The sequence below is a fragment of the Oreochromis aureus genome, linkage group 10, assembly GCF_013358895.1.
Source record: "Oreochromis aureus strain Israel breed Guangdong linkage group 10, ZZ_aureus, whole genome shotgun sequence".
Lineage (NCBI taxonomy): Eukaryota > Metazoa > Chordata > Actinopteri > Cichliformes > Cichlidae > Oreochromis > Oreochromis aureus.
This window is the reverse complement of record NC_052951.1, coordinates 14546316-14572449: the sequence shown is the minus strand read 5'-3', so window position 1 is coordinate 14572449 and position 26134 is coordinate 14546316. Positions and strand designations below refer to the sequence as shown.

The window sequence follows — 26134 nt, the reverse complement described above, 5'->3', positions numbered from 1 at the left end:
AAACCTTTTGGTTACAACATATAAACCCTCGATCACCGTATTAAATAGATTTTATTTCACTGTCAGGTTTTATGCGCTTTCTCCTGAGACACAGTGTGTACCTTGCGCACGCCAGACGAGTCCGACCCCAAGCCAAGAAAAAAAAGAGAGAGAAAGAGAGAGAGGGAGAGAGATGAATCAAAATACAGAGCAAGGCGGTCTACAGAAATGACTACAACGTAAAATGATATGAATAAAGATTTATTTTCTCATATGAACAGGTGGATTCATTTTTCATTGTATTTTACAATCTATGACAATCTCGCAAGTTTTTTCTTTTTTCTAGCATATTTCAGGAATGACATGGGGGAAAGGTTCTTTTTTATTGCTGAATGTTAAATGAAATACACTTTCACTGACTGGAAAAGAATTGTCTGCTGCTTTTTTTGTGTGATTTTTTTTTTTAAATCTCTTTTTTTTTTTAAACCATGCACCCATCTAACCTTGACCACAAGGACATGCAGAGGAGAGGTGTTCAAACATTTCAAGCGAGGGTGGGGGGGGTCATAAATTTCAACAGAAGAGGCTGATTGGACGTGCCCGGTAGCATCTCAAGTGGGTGAGAGGACTGGCGGGGTGAAGGGGCTGTCACATTTATACTGGAGGTGAAGTCTTCTTTTGCACTTTTCTGACATACAAAATTAGACCCAGAGGAGAGAAACTCAATGAAAACATCTGCATGTTGTGACCGATGTGTGACCACAGAACATCCTCTATTGCAGTGCCACTGTGCATTTACCATATACCAGTCAGAATTGCAGATCAGTGTTTAAAAGGCATTTTTTCCCCCCTAATCGCAGCATTCCATTATTTTTAATAAGGAGGAGCAGAAATGTACCGACAGAGATGAAACATCAGCTGTCCTTTCTCGGCGAGCCACGCTGACGGCTGTGACTTTGAGATATCTTTCAAATATTTACTTCTCCCTCAGTGGAGGACAAAGGGCTTAAAATGAATTTATTCACTTTCAAAATCATCATTTACAGGCTAAATTTTAAATGACTCCATCTGTCAACAAGACAAAGCAGTACACATTACTATCAGAGGAGAAACTATTTGGATTCTATCGGCTATTACTGGGACGTATGCACGTAAGATGGAGGGATCTAAGCCGAGTGATAAAATAATTCACAGACACAGTCATTCAATGGACGTGACGTTAAGTGAACAAGAAAGGCTGAAAACATGATAGACGGCTGCATAATGGCTTTAAAAAAAATAACTCAGGTAAATATGCATTTGTATCATGTTATTTCATTCTACACTATAGGCATCACATTTTTTCCACACAACACACTACAGTCACCTCTTAGAAAATGATGTAATCAAACAGCAAAATAGAAAGTTTGCATATTTTTGCATCATATGATCCTCCAAAGTTTCACAGCTATTTCATTAATATTGTCTAGTATGCTCTGTACTGTGATCCACTGAGCTGCTTCCACCTGACTCTACTTTTCTCTGCATGGGAATGATCGGGGAACTAGTAACTGCGTGTTAACATATAGGTCCTCAGCATCTGAGAACTTGAATCTTAGGTAGGCCTAAACTTGAGGAAGAGGTTGAGCAGGACTTGAGGTGAAGGGGAGGCGGGGGGGATGCATGTGGAACTCCTGAGACGCTGGTGGCCTTAAACGCGAGCCACGAAAACAGAATGGACACAGAAGGATGATTAGGCGTGGGACTTGGGGTTCGAGTGAAAACAGACGCAATCTTTTTGTTTTGCCACTGCCTCTGACAGCAGGGGTCACCCTGTGCCAAGCGGCTCAGTGTTTGTTGGCCACATACCAGGCTAAAGCAAGGAAAACCTGCTGGGAAATAATCATTTTCAAAAAAAAAAAAGGACGTAAATGGGGCAGGCTGGGGAGGGGCAGAATAGCTGTAAACACATCAAGCAATGACCTGCATAACATACAACCCTACAGCAGCCTTGCCTGCTCACCTACACTGGGGTCACTGTTCTGATTAACCACTTTTCTGTGAACCTCCGAGACTCTTTACTCTCACTCTCCTGAGACGCCAGTAGACCCACACATTTGATGTTACCACAACAAACAGTGAAGTTCATCTAACAGTCACAAACGCATGCAAGCAACACGCACACGCACACACACACACACACACACACACACACTCGCAGACATTTATGCACACGCAACACAATTTCTCACTCTCTGTGACTCTCTTTCTCTTGGTAGACATTAGTTAGCGGGCAAAAAAAAAAAAAAGAAAAAAGAAAAGAATCTACATCGCATTTATGAGGCGTTCTAATAAATCCCAAATCATAAAAGAAAACCCTACAGGCGAATCATATTATCATATGTAAACATACACTTTATGTTGAAGTGGTTTATATCGCGTGATATGGAAGGGGTTAGACTTCTCGAAGAATGCAATTTGGAAAGAAAGTAAACAGGAAACCAGAGAGGAAAAACAAAAACATAAATGTGTATAAAAAAATGAGGCGTCCATATAAGAAAGGCTACAAAAACCTCCACTGGCCCTCTGGCATCGGCATACAGCAAAAGGCACCACAATATTACTCTATTTTTTTAACATTGTGAAAAAACTGGCACATCTTTTTATGCTGTAAATCAAAATGTACATATAAATAGAGTTTTCCCTATAAAAAAGTCTTTGCTGTTAACTAGTAGACAACTTTTGCTAAAATGAAAATAAATATTTCATTTGTTTAGAATATCTGTCAGTTATATAAAATAAAAATATTTCTTATAGATGCAGGTCTATACTATATTGATTTTTGTCGGTTCATTATCACTCTTTAATGCGGTGTATTGTCCGGTTTGGAGCGTGACTGTGTGAGTCTCGTATGCGTGTTCCCATGCCCACTGTGTCGCCCTGACGAGTTAGAAGTCCGACTGTCCGCCGGCCTGTAGATGGTGGAAGGCTCGGCGTTCATGTTCTGCATACTGAGGAAGGGCGTGCTCTCGCCGTCCTCCTCTGACTCACTATCTGTTAGACAGCTTCGAGACCCATAGTCCCGAGATGCCTCGTATCCTCGTGGGGCCACGTGGCCATTCAGTCTGGATCTCCGCCAGCGCCGGCTTCCAGTTCCACTGGACCCACTTCTCTTTGGTTGCTCCCGAGAGGACAGATACTCCTGGGTGGTCTCATAGTCTTCATCCTCAGCCAGCCGGTAGGGGCTGGAGGGAAGGCTTCCCCTGCTGTCATTTAGATAGGTTCGACGCTGCTGCCGGTAAGGCTCCTGGCAATGAGCATCGTGTAGGGGCACCTGGTAGCGGCGCAGCAGAGGCTGGTCATCCTCCAGGGGGTAGGGATTGTGAACAGCAGGAGGGAGCGACATGGCGTGGCTGGCATTGGGGGATGTGATCTGGAAGGTAGGCACCTGCGGGGGCAATGAGTAATGGAAATCCACTGGGGATAGGCGGGCTGGTGTTGTCAGGGCTGATACGTATCTGTGGTAAATACAGAGAGGAGGAGGTCATAGTTAATTGGAGAAGAACAAAGAATAGTGCTGACAAAGACAGCTGCACATACAGTAACCAAGTGTGAATGTTTCAAAGGTATTCTCTAAACTAATGAACATTATACCCTGAAGCTGCACGCACACTCAAATATTCAGTCAAAGCTTAGAGTTTCACCTGAGCAGCACCGCTCCCTGCTGTAGGTGGAACACTGGGCGTTGGCTACAGGTTGCCCCAAAGTGTAGTTTACTTCCGGCAATCCTCTGCAGTCTGGATAACTTTATTGCTGTTATGTTTCCTACTCGATTACTGCTCAGACTGCTTTTGCTTTTGTGTGCAGAACTTAAACATCTCTAATGAGAAATATAATATATAATATCTCCACTTGTAAAAGCACCATGGAGTCTCCTCTGTGATCTGCTCTGGATTGCATAACCCAACACAGGCACAATACTGCTTAATGTTCAAGACTGACAAAAGTAAAACCATCATTACTATGTCTATTAATGTTGGTACAGAAATCTTTCATAACACCATGGCTCAGGATTTAGTACACAGACATTCAATGTTTTTCCCCAGCAGAGCTTGAATAGCTAACATTTACATCAGTTCTTTGATGATCTACTATGAGCAGCCAGGTTGCAGTCCTGACGAGGAAGAAGGACGAGGACTTAACTCTCTTCTTTAATAACTGTAGGCTCTGGATCAACCTGCCCAACAAGATCAACGAGTCAAATCTGTGGCTATACTTTACAAAACTCTTCAAAACAAACTCGCGTTTAGCCGTTCAATGAGCGTACTAACACCGTGCCTAATTGCTGAAGTTAATGTTGAGAATCTATATTTAGACATCAGAAGCGCATACGCTACAGATGCAGTTTTCCCATCATTTGTAATATTACAATAAAAAAAAAGGCAACAACAGTTCAATTCAAAACATTCCTGAAAGACAGGTTAGAATTTATGGATGGCTGACGGTGACTCACTTTGGACCTGTGTGTACAGAGTGTTTTATTTATGTATTTTTATTTCCTTTAGGAAACTAGGAAACCTGCTATATGAGACACAAGCCTCAGATATCCCCACAACACCACTCATTCAGCTGAGGCAGAAACTGCCACCATGGTCAAAGACGTACGTGCAACCTGGAATGACTCTGAGGACATGTAATCTGTCGCTGCATCACAACCTAGCGGTCATGCACAGACGCTACATGCGGGTATTGTGAGTTAAGTTAAGAACTCAAGCAGATAAAAGGCAGCACATGTCTTGCTTGGTTAGGTTTTCTTAGGTACTGATAGTTGGCTTGGATTCTGTATAAGAGCTCCAGCCTCCTTGATACATCCATTTCATACTTCCATTTTGGCTCAGCGTTAAAGCCAAAGGTACAGCACAGAATGTTAGTACCGATTAATATATTAATCAAAATGTGATTAGAATTTGGTCTGACTGTTATGCATTATAAGTTTGGAAAGGTAAGAAAACCATGCTAAGGTAAATCCAATTCGTCCCACCGAGCAGACTGTTCTGCTGGATGCTTCTAGACTGTACCACTTTGTGTGAAGCATTTCACTTAGGGGTTAAGTGCATATATTAGACAAAGTGACTTCTGAGAAGTAGTCTTAAAAAAATAACAGTTAAACATAGTTAAACAGCAGCTTGTCCATTGGAATCTTATGTCTCTTTTAGGATCAGCTTGTCAGTTTGAGCTATCACTACATAGTACTGTTTTCCATCTGAAATGGATTAGTCGATGATAAGCGTTATCAAGCATGCATGAAGCAAGATACTAGAACTGATGTAGATCCTGAAGACTAAATCTGCCTGAATAGTTCAGTTTCAGCTTGGCAGCACTCACAGCTGCCGTAGGTCACAGAAAATGCAATTCATATTGACAGGTCACAAATGATCTGCGGCAGCAAAACAATCTGTTGCTGTTTTAATAAAACAGACAGACAATAATCGCCGCTGAAGAAATGATCTCTAAAACTCCTAACGGCTTACTGTAGAGCTGCTTTGTTGAACAACAATGTTTAGGAGTATAAAAGCTCACTGATACAATCTACATTATAGTAAAAGTCAGTTTTTACAGTAATGTGAAGCTGCAATGTAGTAGTAATGGGTAGAACACGTTCAGTTAATACAGCATTTTTGTTTCTGGGAATAATGCGGCTACCCTGTGCGTAACACTGCATAAATATTGCAATGCCTTTACAGCAGACCATAGGCTCACCATTATGTTACCACACTGTTAATGACTTTCGTTTGAATAAAAAATGTTTGAGAGTGTGACGTTAAATAAGTGTTTAAGCAACATTCTCACACAGAGCACCCTTTTAAAGCAGGTCTTCATACTAAGAAATAATTTGTTTAAAAAAAAGAAGAAGAGAGAAACCTTAACCCTAAGTGTTTTTTAAAATCTTTGTAGGAGTTGTGTTGAAGCAGTAGAAACCAACCATGCTCCCAAATTCCCAAATTTCCTCTCAGCTCACTGCTAATCTAGGCTTGCTGAGCGATGGATTGTCAGCTGTGAACAGTGCTGGAATTCAAGACATCAGCAGAGACCGAGGAGGGCATTTGGGGATTTTGGATACCACAGTCAAGCAACAGAACAATGTAATGCTGACTACTATTGAGTTACAATACTCACATAAAGAGAAAGACCTAGATGCACACTATTTAGATCTAAGTTTAGGTATGATCTGCTTTGTCATGTGAGAACTTTAATTTCTCTGTGCCTCTGGTACAGACATATTTACATGAAGTACAGGAAATAAAAATGAGGTGATGAGTATTTCTTCGCATCTGCCAGACTGTTTCTGAATCTCCTCTTTGTGCTAACTTTCACTAAACCTGTCCTATTTCTGACGTAGGCGAGTTTAAATCTGACTGTGCAAAATGGCAGACAAGTGTATTTAACAAAATGTCACACCATCCCTTAAATAAAATAAAATAACATTAAAAGGGAACACTAGCCCATTAGAATTGCATACTGGCCAGTGAATACTCTTCCCATTGAAATGAGCACTGTTTCTCACTCTTGCCTACCTTAGCGTATTTCATCATCATGCCTGCTGTGTGTCAGTTTCCACTGAGTCTCTCAGAGTGCCCTGACTGGCCTCTCGAGGCTGAGAGAGAACCAGCAGAGAGAGGAAACTTCTCAAAATATTCATGACAAACCCAGTGCCATATCAGCCACACAGGTCTGGTCCCCACCTGTCGCTGTGCGGAGAGTCTCCCAGCGAGTCGAAGGAGTCCCCGTACTGCAGCCTCGGCCGATGGGGGTCAGAGTAACCACAGTGTGCAGCGCGCCGTGCTCGAGCCTCCATGCACGCAGGGCTGCTGCATTTACTGGTCCCCACGGATGATGACATCATTCCCGGCGAGTCAGAGAGGATACTGTCAGAATGTTCCAGGCTCCATGTCCGTTCCTCATGTCTGACAATAAAAAAAATAGGTGTTAACATGCACACACCCCACAATATGTCCAAATTTCACTTTTTTGTCATTTTTTTTTAAAAGAGCGCTTGATAACAAATCTGCGGCTGTCTCTGGAGGAAGAACATTTCCACAATTCAACTGCAATTCCATGATCCGTTAGCAAAAGTACCCAGATATTCAGTTCTTATCTCTTTTGATCCTGTTCCTCTCTAACCTGCATATGAAAACTTAGTCCCTCACAGCAACAGGTCAGTCATAAACCCTTTGATTAAGTTGCTTCTGAAGAGAAGTCCACAAGAGCTTTCCAACAGAAACAACAGAAGAAAACCAAATCTTCAGTAGTGCAGACTAATACATTCAGCACTCGTTGGCCTCTGTCTCTTTGCAAATTCCCATGTGAGAAATCCCGGTAATACTTTCAGCTGTGACTCCTCTGTCAGCACTACTTTCTCCCCATCTTAGATCACTTACAAAATTAAAATCGTGTCTGTTACAGATAACAAAGCTTGCCTTTTTCAGCAGAAATCAGACAGACTGTCTTACCTCACCAGCAACTGGTTCAGCTACAGCAGCGAGACTTCTGGTGTGTGTTTTTTAACGATTCTATTCAGATACTCTGCGCTGTTAACAATTTACTTACATCTGATTGTAATGACCAACTAAAACCGAGTGTGCCCTTTAAATAAAGGAACTTGTCTCGATGAATCAAACTCTTCTATCACTTTGTGATTGATTCTCTATTTGCAAGAGGCAGTTATGATGACGCATGTGCTGGATGCTCACCTGTGAGTTGATGAATGAGCTCGTGTGGAAGAGTTGTGAGATCTGGAAGAGGCATGACTGGCAGGAAATGAGCCCTCTGTAGCAGGCCGTATAACACGTTCAGTCGCAGGGACATTCTTTGATATGTACTGTTGTTTGGTGAGTGAAAAATAAAAAAGATTGTAAAGAACAAAATCCATTTAGTGTACATTAGTCTGTGTGTACTGTAATAATGTAAGGAATCCTCGGAAACATACATCTACCATAGGGATATCCTCCGGGCCGGGTCCTGGGTGATTGGGTCCATTAGCTAAGTTACGATTGGGATGTTCTGGACACATGTTTTGTCGCAGATGATTGTGCATCCTGTTTCTTTGTTTCCTGTTGAGAACATCTTGGTCACTCCCTTTTCTTGTATAATCACCTTTTATTAAGACTTTTTGATTTATTGTAACACCTACAGTAACTATTTAAACATGCCTAATAATAATATATTTTAAGACATAATCTATCATTTCCACCTGCTGCATGTCACAAGGACTGGGCAGTACACTAATATTTATGTTTTTGTATATTTATTAAATTAAAGAGCATGAGTACATTTTCAGAAATCATTCATCATCCAGACTTACTTGGTTTTACAGTAGGCAACCACACACACGATGCCCACGACCAACAGAGCCACACAAATACCCGTGATTGTCAGGACTCTTTTCTGGTAGAGTTCCTCTGCCTCTGTCAACATCACACCCATAAACACACACACACACACACACACACACACACACACACACACACACACACACACACACACACACACACACACACACACACACACACACACACACACACACACACACACACACACACACACACACACACACACACAGAAATGACAGGGGAAAAAAATTAGCTTCTTCAAGGTGGTTATGGTGTCACTGTACATCTACACATCTATTTTTTTACTAAATCCTGAGCAGTATGAAGCATCATCCTCCCTTCCCTTCACATTTAAACCTCTTCTTTCACATAATCACAAATGCAGCAGATGCTGCTGCTGCTCCCTGCGCTGCAGTAAGGCGGCGTAGGTGGGGGAAGGGCATTGGACTGTTGGAGAGTTAGACTGTTTGATTAAACAACTCTAAAAAACAGCTATTTTAAATTGCACCATGCAGGATAAAATGAAGATTCAATAAGTCTTAGTCTTGGTGTCTTTGGTGGTCTACTATCTCACTCACTTACAGAAGCGTTCATCTGCTCAGGCATTCAGTGAAACACAACGATGAGATCACAACAATTTTGCAAAGAAATTTGTAAAACAAGAGAAATTTGAAATGAAATGAAGATGAAATTTGACTGATGCTTTTGCTTTTCCAGAGAAGAGCTTGTAAAAGGTTGAGGTAGATTCTTTGTTTCCCCTGGGGGAAAATAATGGAGGCAGTGTAGTCCCCAATAAATAATGTAATACGAATGAATTGAATCTGTGCAACTCCTTCCATCTGAGGTTTCCTCCTTTCATTCACCAGCAGCCATTTTACATCAGCATACCAATTTGTGTCAAGCTTCTGACGCCATAAATAAATCACTGAAGTCAGTTTATTTTTAGCTGCAAACTCGGTGATATTTCACCAATATTGCCTTTAGCCACTGATATTGAATTTGAAACAGAGGAAACGATACTTGTGTTAGTTTAATAACACTTATGGTCTACTACAAGAATGTACTTGTGTAGTTGAAGCAGCCAGATCTACTATTAATTTTATACTCCCAACCACAAGAGGACTTTTCTGGAAAAGGTAGCAGGAAACAAAGGCTGACGATGAAAGAGGACAGAAAGAGTGGCTGATAGAGGAGAAAGTGTAGGTTCTAAATATAGCATGGCATGCTCACATCACAGCATTTTACAGCATCCCTGAAGGATGATTCAAACCAGAAACGCATCATGTTTTATACTCCGACATTACATTTCAGCTACGCTAATGACGAAATGACGTAAGAGGCATGGTCAGGATCACACATAAAAAGAAAGACTGAGGTGGCATATCAAAGAAAAAAAGAAGAGACGCTAGACATGAGACCAAGAAAGTTGGAAAGATAGATCCTAATATTGAGCAAATCCTTGGGTATAGCTCCAAACATGACAGATCATGCTTGTTACAGATGGAATGAGGAACTAAAGGCCAAGGGGAAAATATGCTTTTGTAAGTGAGACGGAAACTTGAGTTAATGGTATTTTTCCATTGCACACGAATGAGAGGTGAAGGCGATTACATCCATGTTAATGATGTTTGATGAAAGATCAGTTGCATTGACTGAGGGTTCGTCATTGTAATAAGTCATGGCATGATTGTTTGAGAAATCGACTTGTTAATCGGGGGGACGATATGGTTTTACAGGTCACACCACAGACGGAACACGAGCAATGTCAAAACGAACGACATCTTAGTAGCTGTGCTAGCACTGAGAATCAAAACGGATTGTTCCATACCCATAAATTCAATCCCAAGATGCTCTGCCATTGCAGAGAGTTGGAAGGTGGGTGGGGGAGGGGGGACAAGAAACAAAAGACCAGATTAAGAGCGGCACCTTCTAATATAGAAGTGGAGCAAGTACAAATTGGCATTACACAACACTTGTCGGTTATTGTCACAACGACATGTTCAGTACCATCTAAGACGAGACACAAGCATGCAACACACACTTCAAACCACACTACATATCAGTATCACTATATCACTACTACTAATTCTAATAAAGGGATTTTTGATTTCTTTTTACTAATATACTCTTAATAAAACTACAATATTCTGCTCTTGCTTGAAAATGATATCTACTCTATATCTCAGCATACGGGGCCTCAACGAGATCATTTCCTTTTTAATAATTTTTTTGCATTAGCTGGAAAAGCTGACTCACAGTAAGTTTACAGTAAGTAATAAGTTTTCGCTCTTTTTTTTGATACATAATACCAGTTGCTGTGTTGGTCCAATTCAGTAATAATGCAGTGCCAAGTAAAGGGAAAGTTTCCAGATATGATCAAAGGAGAGATGATGTGGCCGTGTGTGAGTCACTTAGTGTTTATTACTCCTATAAAAGGCTGATCCCTGACAGCAACCAGGTGCTAGTGGTGAGCACATCCTATAGATGCACCCACTGTGGTAGGTGTAGGGTTATTTAAGCCTGTTCTGCTTTCGTGGCGGATCTGTTACCAATAGTTGCGGTTCTCTAAAAACAAACAGGACGTACTCGTAATCTTAACAACCAAAGATTGCCTGGAGTCACTACCGCCGTCAGCTTTGTCATCCTTAGTCTCCATTTATAATCACACGTAGCGTCTCCGGCGGCACGTGAGGGAGCTGAATTAACCAGTCTTCTTTTCTTTCCAAATGCAATGATGCAGAATTTTGCCCGAGCATGCAGCCACTTCTGAGGGACTGTGACTGTGTTTATCTTGCGCCACAGTTTTATGTTTTACAAGTAAGTCTTGAGGTTTATGTTTTATGAAGCGCCATTTCATTGCATAACCAAACAAAATCTCCTAAAAGGGAATGGGATATTAGGTGCATAGCAACTGTTTGGGAAAATATGCGTCATCTACCGAGATTACCTGTGCTTTCAGTTTTCTGCTTTCTAAAAATGCAACACTGTCAGTTCGAGGACACACCCATCACATGAACAGGCAAGTTAAAAGGAGTGTATGTGCACTGTGTTGGAATAATCATGAAGAATAAGAAGAATTATGGCTTGACTTTATATTGTATGGCAGATAGAGGCCATAGGGACGTCGTACCAGCTAGCAAGTCCATATTTCTGGCTCCTCACTTGCTTTACTTGGGCTAAAGCAATTCCCAGCTGTTCTTATGACAACATGCTTTTATTTAATCCAAGCACTTATGGCTGAGGAGAAAAAAGCCATCCTCCTTCTCTTTTTTATCTCCTGGGGATGGGAGGCGCCCCTTTCGGGAGGCGGGTTTTTAACTATGAAACGGATGTGCGTGAGCACAAGGGTCTGCTCTTTAAACTAAAATTTTAGCTGTTCTACTTGATTGTAAAGACTAAAAGCCAAGCTGTTCCCATGATAGTGTTGTAACGGAAAGAGGGTGCACGTTTTTTTTTTCTCTCATTGCTTTTACTATTTGTTTTTATCATCTTCTGTCTGTTTTTTAAGCCTTTTTTTTTATGATTACTTGGTTGTATAACCATGCAAAGCAAATAATACAAGGCTGGTCTGTGCTTGTGTAGCTGGATGAGAACAGGAAATAAACGCTGTCCTTGATGCACAGCTGCGCTGAAGTTAAACGGAATGCAGAAAAGTGTGTGAGTGTAGGGGGGAGAAAAAAAAAGCTCCCACACAACACTGTCTGCTCTGCCAGAAAAACAAGCAATTTCAGCACAGTGCATTACGACTTAATGTGAGATGAAATTACTTGTACTTAAGAAGGGGTTTTTTGGGGGGTACTGTACTCTGTGCCAATATACAACAAACAGAATGCTTGAAAAGTCAGACTACAGGGATGAGCATTAGGAAACTCCAAACGCAGATGCAGTTTGTTATTTTCTGAATGCAATGTTACATTAAATTGCAACCATATGGGCTTGCAAAGGCATGATGCTGCCATTATCCAGCATAAATGATAGGCTTTGGATTTAATTCTATATCATTTTTATACTTGAACCCTGTGCATGCAGTGCTTTCCCTAAAGAATCAAGTCCAGACTTTTTGAAATTTCAGTTGTTACGTTTCATTAATGTCAGGTCTCTCGCTGTACAAGTAATCACCAATCAAGTAATACTGACGTTTAAACACTGCACAAGACTACATTAACAAGAATCCCCACCATGTGGTTCGTTTTTAAAGCTAAAACCCTTAAGGGCAATATCAATCAGGCCATAGTCATCCACAAAACGTCCTCTAATCTTAGTATAACAACGCAGTTAATAGATGTGTTTGCAGATGTTGCCTTGTGGGATGGTGCAGGGTTTGGTTCCCTAACCCCAGGCTACTAAAGCTGTTTGACATGGCACTCCAGTACAGTGTTTGGACTCTATTTGCCGTGAGAACACCATTTTGTTTCTTCTGAAGCAACGTGTTATAGCAGCAGATGTAATTTGCTAAATGTTCTTGTGTGGACCTAACAAAGCTTAGTGTTTTCTACAGGCTGGCTGTGATTTAGGTCCTCCGCAAGTTATCAACTGGTCTCAAAGTTAAACAAATAGTGCTTCACATTTACCATCTTGGCTGATTTTGAACTAATGCGAGGCAGGTGGTGTAAAGTTTTGCGGTAAGTGGGCCTTTTCTTTAAATCAAATCAGTGTGATTTTGTTTTTTCATTTTCATATTTTATCTTGATATTGATGATAATGGTTACGGTTTCACACCAGTTTATCAATATCTATTAAATCCTATAGTAGAAAGAAATGCACCATCATTTCAGCTTCAGCTGGTTGCAGCCACTCAAATAAGGGCTCTTTACAAGCTTGCTGTTATCAGTTAGTGCTCAACCTGATAGAGTCAGTCATTCGTCATGCTTGTTAGTTGCGACTAATTGTTTGGGCCTGGCTTTCCATACAAGCTCTACTTAGGGTCAAACGTGCTTGCATGTTTCAAGCTGATTGCGAGAACAGGCATCATTAGTAAGTGGGCTAAACAAAGTCCTTTTGTAATTATTTTGCCATTAGACTGTGTCGTTACATGCAACTTGCGATGTGCAAATCAACTTGCACAAAGCAAACTCACACCCTGACTCGCCGCTGTCGGCCTCGCTACGAACTCTTATTCTGAGAATGCGCATGCAACGCACTGCACTGAGTTAAAGGGCACACAATATTACATGCAGACCAAACACAGTAACAGACTCCACTAATCTATGCCAGCTTGTGAATGAGTCACCAGAGCAGACACAGACAAAACTATTAGGTAATAACAGGAAATTAATGCGGTCTCTACACCCAGCATGCACGCGTGACACGAGGACAGACTGACAGTGACAGAAGAGGAAATTGACATACGGTAGAAACTGGCCATAACGTAGGTTTGACAGCGATCACCAGTAAAGTCATTTGGACACCTGATGGAAAGAAACAAAGCCGAAGAAAGACAGAAGGAGGAAGAGGAGGAGGGTGGTGAAAGAGTGAGAGAAAGGAAGAAAATAGAGGGAGAGAGGTTGGAGTGAAAAGGACAGTATGAGTAAGAAAAAGTTAGAAAGAAGGGAAGGAGGGGGGGAGAAGAGGGGGGAGAGAGAGAGGGAGAGAGGCAGAGAGACACAGAATTAGAACAACAGAACATCTACAGACAGCAGAAGCAGAGTGTTCCCTTTGGATGACACCATCGTGTGCATGGTGTAGTGCACAGCTCAATGCGTGTTGACCTGAGAAGGAGGAAGAGGAGGAGAAAGAGGAAGAGATCTGGTGGGAGGGGGGGGGTGGGGAGTGAGGGCAGCAAGAGTCCACAGAGGTAATCCAGTGACAACTGTGTCTCTGTTGTCAGCTGCTCATATCATTTGAACATACTTTTGAAAGGATTGGGCATGTACACCCGCAGTGGCTCAGTCTGTAAGCATCGAGGGCCGAAGTATCCATCCGGACATCTGGGAAGGAGCAGACAAGTGTTATGGAAAAGGAAAAAAAACCACACACAGAGAGTGACGTTGATTTCAGGGGCTTGAATCCCTTCGCACACATTTCTGCAAAATGTCACGGCATGTTTAAACACACAACAAAACAAATAACAGCAACAACAAAAAAAACTGCTACCAAACGCACAGTAAAGTGCAAACAAAGCAAGGAGGGCATCCTCTGCTGATGAACTTGCCCTATTTCGCAGTTTTAAATTGATCTCAATCTGCACAAAAAGGTAATGCTTAGCAGATGCTGCATCTCTCTGATAGGCTAGTAGCTCCCCCCTCCCCTTACAGACAGACTGACAAACAAAAAAGGGTGAAAATATACTTCAGCCTAGGCTCTCATCTTGGCAGAGGAATAAAAAAAGAAGAAAAGAGAAGGAACAAAAAACCCCATAGATAATGACATATAATAACAATAATATGGGCTTTTATAAAAAGAGATAAATGTGATTCAGGATACTGACAGTCCCATGGCTTTCTGAACTCGGTCTATGGGATGAGAGAAGAGCAATTTTCATGAGTGTATGGAGAATAAGAATGTAGCTCGGGATAAACTAGGCAATGTTTTATAGGTAATCAATAAATCATTCCTTGGAAGGCAGTGAAACAGAGCTGAAAGCTGGGAAATGTTTCTCTTTCTCTTGGAGCCTGTTGGAATCCTTGCGGATGTATCCATAACCTGCAAACGTGACTGTTTTATAACTGATACCAGAGCACAGGGTGTTAAAGCAGTCAGATCAGGAAATAAGGAAATAAAATCCCAAATTTTAATTTCTAGCTTGGAAAGAAAAACAAAAGGAAAAAAATGAATATGTAAATGTTTCTCGGTAAATATGCGAAACTGTGTTCAGCTGTGCTTTGAAGTCAGAGTCAAGACCAAAGTTTCGAATGTGTGGCTACGTTGGGTTAAACCATATTTCCTCATTATAATCTCAATTTGGATGAGAAGTTGGTCTTTTCAGGGCCACCAACATTCCACCCGTAGCCACAACTAGACCACCGATCCAACAAATGTGATTTACTGGGTTCACACAGTGCCTCCTGGGAGCGCCATAAATATCTGGCAATAAGTTACTCATCCTGAGTGATGGTGTTTAACTCGGGGGGGATTGCGCCACCTAGGTCGAAGAAACTTGGCTGAAAGATGAAAGAAATAAACTGTCACGGGGTGCAAATGACCACAGAGGTGCAGAAAATAAACATGTAACTTTCAGGAGGAAAACAAACACTTTGCAATGTTTATGAAAATGTTCTACAAACTGTAGATACACTGAACTCATTACCCTTCTAATAAGTTCCAAAAAGAAGTGATAACTATCGTTCTTTTAAGAAGACATTTCTGTTCAACAACTTTCATTGTACTTGTATCATCATGTATAGAACTGAAACAGTCAATTTATTACATAATAGTAAAACTTCTAATCACTGTGTCTCTGGTGGTTTGCTGCTTTTCCTCATTTTGAATCATTATAAAATTAATTTTGTTGGATTTGGACTGCTGGTCAGACAATATGAAGCAAATTGAAAGACAGAAAAAAAAAAATCAGGTATCTGTAATGAGCATTACCCAGGAGATCTGTGAGATCTGTGGAATATAAGCCCGTAAAACCATCTCAGTCAAATTTTGAGCACCTTTGTTCGAGCAGTTTCAGCTCATTCAAAAATATAACAAGCACATAATTATTTGAGGGAAGCCACAATGTCAAGATTGGCTTGCAATCCAAGCACATCACATGATCTCACTGCCAGCCTTTTTCACCTGATGCCTAAGCTGATATTCTTACATGTTCAATCATCAAATTTCATATTAGGTACCTATTTAAGTAGCTTTTACTTTCCTTGCAACTAAAAGTGTAGAAAAGTCCCAGATTAGAGCCATACTAATAATCTTCTGCACACCAGAGTCCTGCAGATGGAAATAATTATTCTCCCTTTTTGGCTGCATTGGTCCTGACTCAATGTACACAATTAACAATTACAGTTCTTTTTTTCTGCACATTATGTATGCTTTGCATGAAAATAACAGCAGGTTTCAACTTTCAATACTCTTTACATCATTTCACCTTATCACATCACCTTACCTCCACCTAAAAGTTTATATCTGAAAGTGAAGGAGCTGGGAATAAAAGTAGGACTAGCTGTCTGCAGGACTTGTTTAGCCAGAGAGTAATACCCACTGAAGCCTGGCCTATATTGAATGAGATGGCTGTGGGGCAACAAATCCCTGCAGGCCTTCACTGCGTTATCCAACTTTTCTGGACCCATGCCCCAGCCGTGAGTGAATTAGCTGCAGCAATTGAGTTATTGCTGCCTCCAATTTGTACACAGCGTATTGAACGGCTGTTGCAGCCATGTCCTACTTGCTTGTCGAGCATTCTTCCTGTGGCCAACTGGGCACAGAAAGCCTTGCCAGTGTTTCAGCTCTATATCAAATCAGCCAAAGGATTATGTTAGCATATGGTTGAAGAGAAAACACATCAGAATATCTGACAACCATGCAAGCAGATGTCGTTTGTATTGTAACTACACAATAAGGTTTAACTGATTGTTACAACTAAGGCAACCTATTTTTTTCCTTTTGATTAACTAATACATACAGCTGTGGTCAAAGGTTTACATGCACTCATCATGGGCATGAAGTGGATGCACAAGTTTTAGGCTCAAGCCTCCCATGAACTGAAAACTGCTGGAACACCAGCATCACTGTCCACAATGAAGCCAGTTTTACATCACTTTGGACTAAAGGGGGAAGAAGAAAGAACCTTCTGCTCTCAAATCAACACCTTCAAGCTCAAGTAAAATTTGCAGCTTGCCACGTGGACCAGCCAAAAGTTTTTTGCCCCAATGATAAGAGGTATGTACACAGGAGTAGAGGTGAGGCTTTGAAAGCTGAGAACACTACCAAAGGTCAAGAATGGAGGTGTTAGTATCATGCTTTGGGGCTGTTTAACTGCCAGTGGCAGTGGTACATTCACAAAGTGAATGCGATAATATAGAAGTAGGACTACCTGCAAATTCTCCAACTTCACCTCAGATCAACAGCTAGACAGTTGGAACGTGTAGACAGTTGCGTGTTCCAACAAGAAAATGATCTCACAGACACATCAAAAAGTTAAGTTAAAAGTGGGGCTTGTGCCAGGAAACCAACCACTTTAAACAAACTCTACCAATTCTGCCAAGAAGAGTGGTCAAATATCCAGATAGAATTAATCCAGGTTGTTAACTGCTACCAAAAGTGTCTGATTGAGGTGTAACTTTCTGATGTACATTTACATGTACGTAGGAAAAGCAGTGAAAATCCTACATAAATTTAAACTTGTGCACCCAATATTTGTTTTTAAAGTCATGAAAGATGTATGTTGTACAATCATTCCACCCTGGAAAAAGAACTCTTCAAGTAAATCATTAAAAGCCAAAAATACCATGACGTTCATGCCCATATTGAGTGTAAATAAAATTCTGAATACAACTGTATTTGGGCCCAATAAATGTTAGAAAATCTAAATAACTGTCACAGCTTCCAAAGGAACGGTTTTGAAATTGCTTGTTTTGTCTAATCTACAGCCCAAACTCAAGGATTTTTTTTAAAACAGCAGCAGATAACCAGCCAATAGTCATTCCCAAATCTAAAACCAGTGAACATTTGGCTTTTATGACTAAAAATGAGTAATAGTTGATGCAAGTAGTTGCAGGGTGTTTTTCTGATTACTAAATGACTAATCGAGAAAGTGTCTGTTTCATCTTTTAAAATAAATTTTTAAAAAAACAAAAACTGTTAGTCCTCTACAAAGAAAACCGGTTGTTTATCTTAACCTCTCGTGCACATGGTCCCAAATAATGTTATTTGAGTTCGAGGATAACACAAACTCACATGTAAATGTCAAAGAAAAAAAAGGTTGTTTCTGTGATAATGTCAACCTGTTTTCCTCCTGAAAAGCTAAGATGCATGGTTCCTCCAACGCACTTTACACACAGGTCTTGATCCCCTTTGCCAAATGTAAGCAATGATTCTATTTACCTCATTGGGGGCCTCTAACAAGCATAAATATTTGCTCACGACTAAACCAGTGACTCATGACATTTTGAAAAGCCTTTTAATGTGCGGCCCTCCTGTACACTAAACATGACTTAAAAGGATGAGCACACCACCGCCTCACTCCATTATTAGTGTTAAAATACACAACAGGTGGGTAGTTAGACAAACTGGCAGCATATTCCTGTGATGTGTCGCTGCTGCTGCTGCTGAAAGAAGGAAGGGGAATCGAGCTATACCACAAAAACAAACAGCAAGGTAAAAACTTGTAGTTAGATAGCTGAAGATGATTATCAAAGTCAAGGTGCCGTAAAAGAGGCTCTAATTTGGACTGTGGGACAAAACATCTGTCAAACAACAACGGTCAAGAAGAAAAATACTTGAAAAGAAAAGAATAGAGGAGATTACTCACTTGCAGGAAAGCTGATTTATACCATGGAAGAAGTAACAGTCGCCGCCATTCACACAGTAGGCTCTCTCTGTGTCGTTGCATTTTCTGGCATGGCCTGAGCCTGGAGATGGTGTAGTGGTCACTGAGAAAAAACACAGAGAAGAAAATGACAAATTACCTACAGCTGACCCAGTGGATCCTTTATAACATCAGCTTTATTTCCTTTATAGCCACAGCCAGATGAATAAACAATAATTTGCAGTCAAAACAAGGAAACGTCATGATAAATGAACATGAACAGGATTTTCATTTAATAAAAACTTGTTAGTTTTTCTTGTATCTCTGCAAGACTAATATGACTTTTATGTGTGTATCTCTAGTTTTTTTTTTAAAGAGTTACTTAAATGCCACACTTGTAATTCCACAAGGACTCTTAGTCTTTCATCTACAAATGTAATTGTTTCTCAAAAGGAGTGTTGACATTATCTCAACAAGTTCTATGAGCAAAGATAAATATTTCCCTGACATAGCGTAGGAGGTGTTTATGCCTCGACTCAGGTCCTTGGAATGGCCTGAAATGTCATGTATCTGCACTTAATCCCCCCCCATTGAACAGATATCTGTTTGGGATGAAGTCTGCTCATCAGAATCAAAGTAGGGATGTTTAGAGGAATGAGAGTGCTGAGAAAGGTGCACTGTGGCAGGATTGGGCTTGAGAAGGGTGGAGTGCGCCTCACATGTCAGATACTGACACGTGATTGAAATTGTGTACCTGCTGTCAGACGATGTTAGCACCTTGGGAGAATGTGGCTTTTAGGCATAGAGAAATCTTCGTTTTACACTGACAATATATTGGCTTCAGCAGCCTGACACTCATTTTATCAAGCATTACAGCATTACTGTAAGTAATGCCAGTCCTGTGAAAACTAAGCACACTCCCTGATTCAGAAGCTTGTAGAAACATCTTTAGCAGCAATACCTTGAATTAATTGTATCCTATACTTTTATACTTTTCATCCCAGACTCTATCACTCCTTCACATCATTCTGGAGTCACTGTAACATCTTGATTCTTGTCCTTTTTTAGCCGTTCTGTTGCAGAATTGCTGTGGTTGGGATTATTGTCTTGTTGCAAAACCCACTTTCTGCCAAGCTTTAGCTGTCAGACAGATGGCTTCACATTTAGTCTAGAACACCGATACATAGAGGTGGTCATGGTCCACCAGTGACAGTGAGTATGAGGTGTGTGTGTGTGTGTGTATTGTACTGCCATGACCTTTAACAGTTAACATGCCAACTCAGGCTTGTGGAGTCTGAGATCTAGCTTTGGATTTTTGCAATCTCTCTAAACATTGCACAGTCTGATCTTGTGAAGAATTTGACATTTACTTCTAGGAAGATTATGGCTTACCGTTAACATTAGCAACTAGCAAACTGCCAAAACATCTGCTTTTATGCAGGTGCTCACACATTAACTAAACATCAATTAATCATGTTCAATTGACTAGCAGCACCTGGCTGCTATATATCCTCTTAATGCTGAACAAAGCAATAGGGCGTACATAGTACATAGAGTCCCATGAAAACGTTCTTCTTCACATACCAGGGTGGCTCTTTTACAGACATACTATACCCTCCGGCTGGAGAAATGTGTTGCTTACTTCAGAAGCTCACCTCTGGTTTGGCTACTACAATAGAGGTTAATTCCCATGCTTATTAGGATAGCAAACAGATGATATCAGTCTGTGCGTCATTGCCAGTATGAATGAAGAGCACGAATAAATTAGAACACTCTATAACCAAAAAATGTTTTGTTCTTTACAAATGCAGTATACCAAAATATATCAAACAGTGTGTCATTGCTTGGCAAAAATTACTTTGTTAATAAAGTCTGGAAAGTTTTGATGGAGACACAGGTTTACTATAACATCCATCCATTCGATGAACAAACCAAGACATAAATCCACTTGGTTACATTGCATTGAGATGAGTCGATAAAAGCTGTTATTTATACCTAGCATTTCATTTTATAGGTCAAATTTTATCACGGTACATTTACGATGTCATGCTGTTCTGCCAAAATTCCTTAAAAAAAGTAATGCTCCCAAGACAACACCACACCTATTCATTATCATAGGTCCAAATATTCCTAAAATATTTCCAGGTTTATCCATTGATCAGAACCACTTCATCACCTGATGTCTCACTTGGAGGACTGGTGTGTAAAACACTTCATTAAAAAAAGAAAAAAAAAAAATCAGACAAAGCTGTCGGGCAAACCCTGTTTAAAAAAAACAACAACAACAAAAAAAACCCTCCCACGCTCAAAATGGAAACTTAGTGCAGGATTCAAGTGCAAAACCTGTGCAGGAACATGTGGACAAACAAGCTGCACAGGGCTGCAACCTTTCCCAGAATGCACCAGTGGAAATCAGAGGAGCGTCGTAGACAGATCATCAGTCTCCACAGGACGGGTGGACGCCACGATACTCGTACTCACACATAATCTACGGTCCACCTGGCGTGCATGTGGGTGGACTGCGGGTGGAAAACAGATGACCCACACGGGGAGGTGGAGAACATGTAAACGTCACATAGGAAAGATCAAGGAGTATATCTGAACCGTGGACAAGTTCTGCTGTCAATGTTTATTTTGCTACTGGTCATACCAAATTAGTTTCACAGTAGTCACCTTTTTTTTCCCTCTTTGTCATCATTTTCAATGAAAAAGTGAAAAGTGAAAAAACAACTAAGTGTTTCTTCCTGCACTTAGTTGAGCTAACCGTTTCACATAAAAAGAGTTAGATGCAAAATCTCAAAATTACACATATTTTTTGTCTAATAGGGCTGCTAGATACATTTTAACTGACTGAAACCTATATTTGTTAAGATCACATTATTTTTATACAGAAATAAATTACTTAAAAAAAACCCAAATAAACCAAAATAAGATACATCGGTAAGGGTAAGGGCGCTATTTTCTCAGCTGTACTCCATGTTATAAAAATGTTCAAAGTGAAGATCAGCCCAGTGTAAGCTAACTGGAATGAGGGCATATAAACAATATACTTTTCATCCAAAATCCCTGTTTTGGATTAAACTTGATAAATAGCTACAGTTTGTGAAGAGGCTTTAAATCTGGACAGCTGTAGCATGGGGCTTATATTTTTATTGCCATACAGCTGAATGCTTGCAGGTGGAGACCACACATCTCTCCTCAGCCGACAAGGTTCATTTACCTAAACAACAAACACCACCTGCAATATTCAGGGGTTTCCTAGAGGAGCAGAAAAATTCCTGCACACCACGATTTACACTCCATACAGTGAGAAGAACAGCAAATCCAACTGACTGAAGGAAATTACACGCTAATATCGCTGCAACGATTCATTAAATATATCAAAACAATGAAAGTGTTTAATGATGACTTAACAATTTGGCAAAAAATTAACTCCTGGAGTTGATCCCACTTTCAGAAAACTATCCACTTCTATTTTACTGAATCTATTCTCTGCCAAATGTTTAAAATGAATTTAAATGAATCATATAAAAGTATTACTTGCATAACTTTAATAAATGATCTATATAAACATACTCCTACTGGCATGGAGGAATTGATGATTTCTTAAGGAAAAGGTCACTTTACATATTTTTAGCAGGATTCAAGCACTGCTTTCAGTTGGCTTCAAAGATTGCAGTTATCCTAACATTACTATTGGTTTTCAGTCATCAACATCTAATCTATGATGTAGCATAGTGTCCCAGTTTTATCCTCCCCTACTCCTTTTCCCTGCTGTCCTCCCTTCTTTCCTTTGTGTCTTCCAGTTACTCCCACATAGCAGACCCTCTGCGGTAGGAAAAGTGAAGAAAAAGTTCGAGTTTTTGCACACTGTGTACAGAAAGCTTTCTTACTAAAAAAGCATACACATATACACCGTCAGCAGAAGCGTATGATAAAACAGTTGTTGATGCTTACGGCATTCGAGGCACGTAGAAAGTAAAACGATAATCTGTAAAATGAAAAAAAAAAAACACTCACTACCCGTATTATTTTCATAACAGTTATGGCTTAAGCTTGTGAGCAGGATGGCCTAAATAGGAAACATACAATTAATTTCAGAGGCAGACTAAAAACTTGAAAAAACCAATAGGAGGCTCAGTTTTTAAATTGTGTCAGATTTAAAAGTTTACTGCAGTTAAAGGGAAACGCACAGGACCTGAACTGATGCATCTATAAATCATAGGTTCATGCACTTTAGGGTTTATGATAAACTAGTAAACTTGAGAAAAGCATGTGTAAAAACCCTGCTGAGCAGCAGTAAAATATCTAAAAACCCTGAAATGCTGAAGACTTCCTTTACAGGGGCCTGTTACTGCTTTACATCTCCATGTGCGCCCAGCAAGCTATAATGCTGGGCTCGACACAGATCTCGTCATAAATATCACAATTTTTTTTTTTTTTTTGCAAAACCAAACTGTTTGGTTTTCCCGCATTTCTATCATTAGATAAATTTTACTTTTATTCCCATCATCATGCCTTCTGTCAATAGAATAGATAGTATATTTTTAAGAGAAACTGAATGCACCTGGAGTAAAACATTTTATATAATATATGTCTGTGTAGGTTCTCAGTCATCCAGGCCATGGTAATCTAAGGAGCTTGGAAAAAAAGCTACTGAACTTCTTTAAGTTTCTTGAAGATGCTTCACTCTCATCTGAGAAGCTTCTTCAGTTTTAAGACCAAATGGTGGAGAGTCACAGGTATTTAAAAGTCCTAGTGGGTGTTGTCCCTTAGGAGGGTTGTTGACCCACTATTGATCATGTGTCTCATCACATGAGCCAAGGTGTGACAACAACACCAATGAAGCCTTAAGATGAGACCCCACAGGTAACTACAAAAAGTCATCAGTTGCCAAAACAACTTGAAAAAAAAGGATAGAGCCATTGACCACTCTACATACCACTGTCTGTACCCTGGGGTGCTATACCCTGTTATACTCTGGAGTCCCACCCAGCCACCTACAACATTTCCAAGAACCTCGCCACCATCCTGTCTCCCCTTGTGGGGAACACCCCCCATCACATCAAAAACTCCCCCTACTTCACCAACAAGGTTCAGAAAAGTACACTGGATCCAGATGAAACCATTGTGTCCTTTGATGTGGTCTCTCTCTTCACTTAGAAGATAGAGATCTCTGCCTTACCACCACATATTTTAAATACAAAGAGGGTTTCTACAGACAAAAACATGAATGTGCTATGGGCTCCCCAGTGTCACCAATTGTAGCCAGCCTTTACATGGAGGAAGTGGAAAGTAAAGCTCTTAGCTTTTTCAAAGGGACAGCACCTAGCCACTGGTACAGATGCGTGGATGACACCTGGGTCAAAATCGAAACCCACGAAGTAGAATCCTTAATTCTTCACATCAAATCAGTGGATAGAAACACAAAGTTCACCAGAGGAGATACAAAGGATAACAGCCATGTCTGGACTGTGCTGTGTGCATTGAGGAAAATGGAAACCTCAACACTGAAGTTTACCAGAAGCCCACACACATGGACCAGTACCTACTCTTTGACTCCAATCACCCTCTGGAACAAAAACTTGGAGTAATCAAGAAAAGGAACACACATATGTAAAGAAAGCTCTTAAAACATGCAGTTATCCCAACTGGGCTTTCATCAAATTAGCAGAGATGCACAGTAAAGAAGGTCAGACACCAACTTGTCATCCCTTATGTAGCAGGTTTATCAGAGAAACAACAGAGAGAAATGCTCAGACCTCTACATTGGAGAGACCAAGCAGCCACGTCATAAATGCATGGCACAACATAGAAGAGCCACCCTGATGGGACAAGACTCAGCTGTACACCTGCATCTAAAGGATAAAGGTCACTCTTTCGAGGATATCAATGTTTACATTTTGGACAGAGAAGACAGACAGTTTGAAAGAGAAGTGAAAGAAGCCATCTATGGCCACTGTGAACTGCCATCTTTGAACAGAGGGGGAGGTTTACAACACCGTCTGCTGCTCACAATCCAGTTTTTAACACCCGCTGACATCTTGTGTCAGTTGATCTCAGTAGGTCAGGGTTTCACCCGAAACCTCTGATGATAATTACTCACTCCCTTTTTCACACCTTAGCTTATGTGATGAGGAACATGAACAATAGTGGATAACGACCCTCTTAAAGGACAACTCCCAGTAGGGCTTAAATACTTGGGACTCTCCAATATATAGTCTTAGAACTGAAGAAGCCTCTCAGATGAGAGGTGAAACGTCTTCAATAAACTTAAAGAAGCCCAGTGATCTTTTCTTTCCAAGCTCCTTAGTTTATATAACATATATAAAATTGTATATATATTTATATTTCCTGCAATATCTATATTAATATTCAGAACACTTAAGGTATGGTACAAATGAAAGGTGAAGACTTAAATGTGCTGTAGTCGAAATGTTTTTGACCTTCCTCCCACACTTAGGAACACATGATTTAAATGTTCCTATAACAAATAACATTTTCTGCACTCTACTATGAAGAAACATTGCATTAATACAGTAAACGACCATCCAGTCACACACACGCCTTTGAAGCAGTCTCGGTGTCTGCTCCACCTCGATATGTTTACAAGAAAAGGCTCGGGTCACGTCACGCCAACGCCACGATTTCAGGAAGGACGTACATCAAGTGCAGCAGGGAAAATAAAATGAGGGGGGAAAAAAGGAAAGGACTACCACAAAAATATTGCAGGTGATGGTTATCTGACTTAATGGGAAACCCATACAAGGAAATGGTACATGCAGCCTCAGTTCCAGAGATGAAACAAGAGCAATGTTTTCTTTCTAAGATCTACTTCAGCCAATAGAGTGTTTACTCAGGCTGCACCACATGTTTACATGAGATTAAAACTCATGACAAGACCTAACAATTTATTGACTTGGTTAGAGATACACATTTAAACAACAGAGAACATCTCATTTAAGGGTGTGTGATGCAGATTAAAGAAAAAAAAGTGTTTGAAATCGCTGTACTACTGAAATATAGTTAGTATAAGTACAAAGTTTTTGACTTTTCAGGAATACACTTTGTCTGTAAATGAGAGGAGATGACTGGTATGGTAACAGACTGAGTTATTCTTCAAAGAACTGCAATACAACTGCAAACGCTCCAAATGGTTTCCTTTGATATGAGAAGATAATCTTTTTCTTTTACTACTTAACAATATCACACAGAAAAGCCTTGTTTTTTCCTGAGTCAGTTGGGGCCAGCACAGTGGAGCAGTGGTGCTGGTTTGAATCCGAGTTTCCATGTTCTCCCTGTGCTCGCACGGTTTCTCTCCGCATACTCTGGCTTGCTCAAACAGTCCAAAGACATGCACGCAGTTAGGTTGATTTGTGAT

General features: G+C 40.4%; 1 protein-coding gene across 4 annotated transcripts in view; it reads right to left on the bottom strand.

Annotated features, from left to right (window-relative positions):
- Nucleotides 1–224: 224 nt before the first annotated feature.
- Nucleotides 225–26134, bottom strand: part of LOC116336205 (pro-neuregulin-2, membrane-bound isoform-like) — an 84136-nt gene continuing 58226 nt past the window's right edge. For 2 of the 4 annotated variants that reach the window (XM_039618941.1, XM_031760013.2), the window contains 8 exons: nt 18757–18877; nt 13698–13756; nt 10177–10200; nt 8321–8423; nt 7946–8069; nt 7710–7837; nt 6702–6923; nt 225–3476 (listed from right to left, as the gene is read on the bottom strand). In XM_039618941.1, coding sequence (XP_039474875.1) covers nt 2822–3476; nt 6702–6923; nt 7710–7837; nt 7946–8069; nt 8321–8423; nt 10177–10200; nt 13698–13756; nt 18757–18877 — 1436 coding nt within the window. In that variant the 3' untranslated portion in view covers nt 225–2821. Of the gene's footprint in view, nt 3477–6701; nt 6924–7709; nt 7838–7945; nt 8070–8320; nt 8424–10176; nt 10201–13697; nt 13757–14198; nt 14276–18756; nt 18878–26134 lie in introns of all 4 variants that reach the window. The other 2 variants (XM_039618940.1, XM_031760014.2) reach the window with 2 other exon arrangements.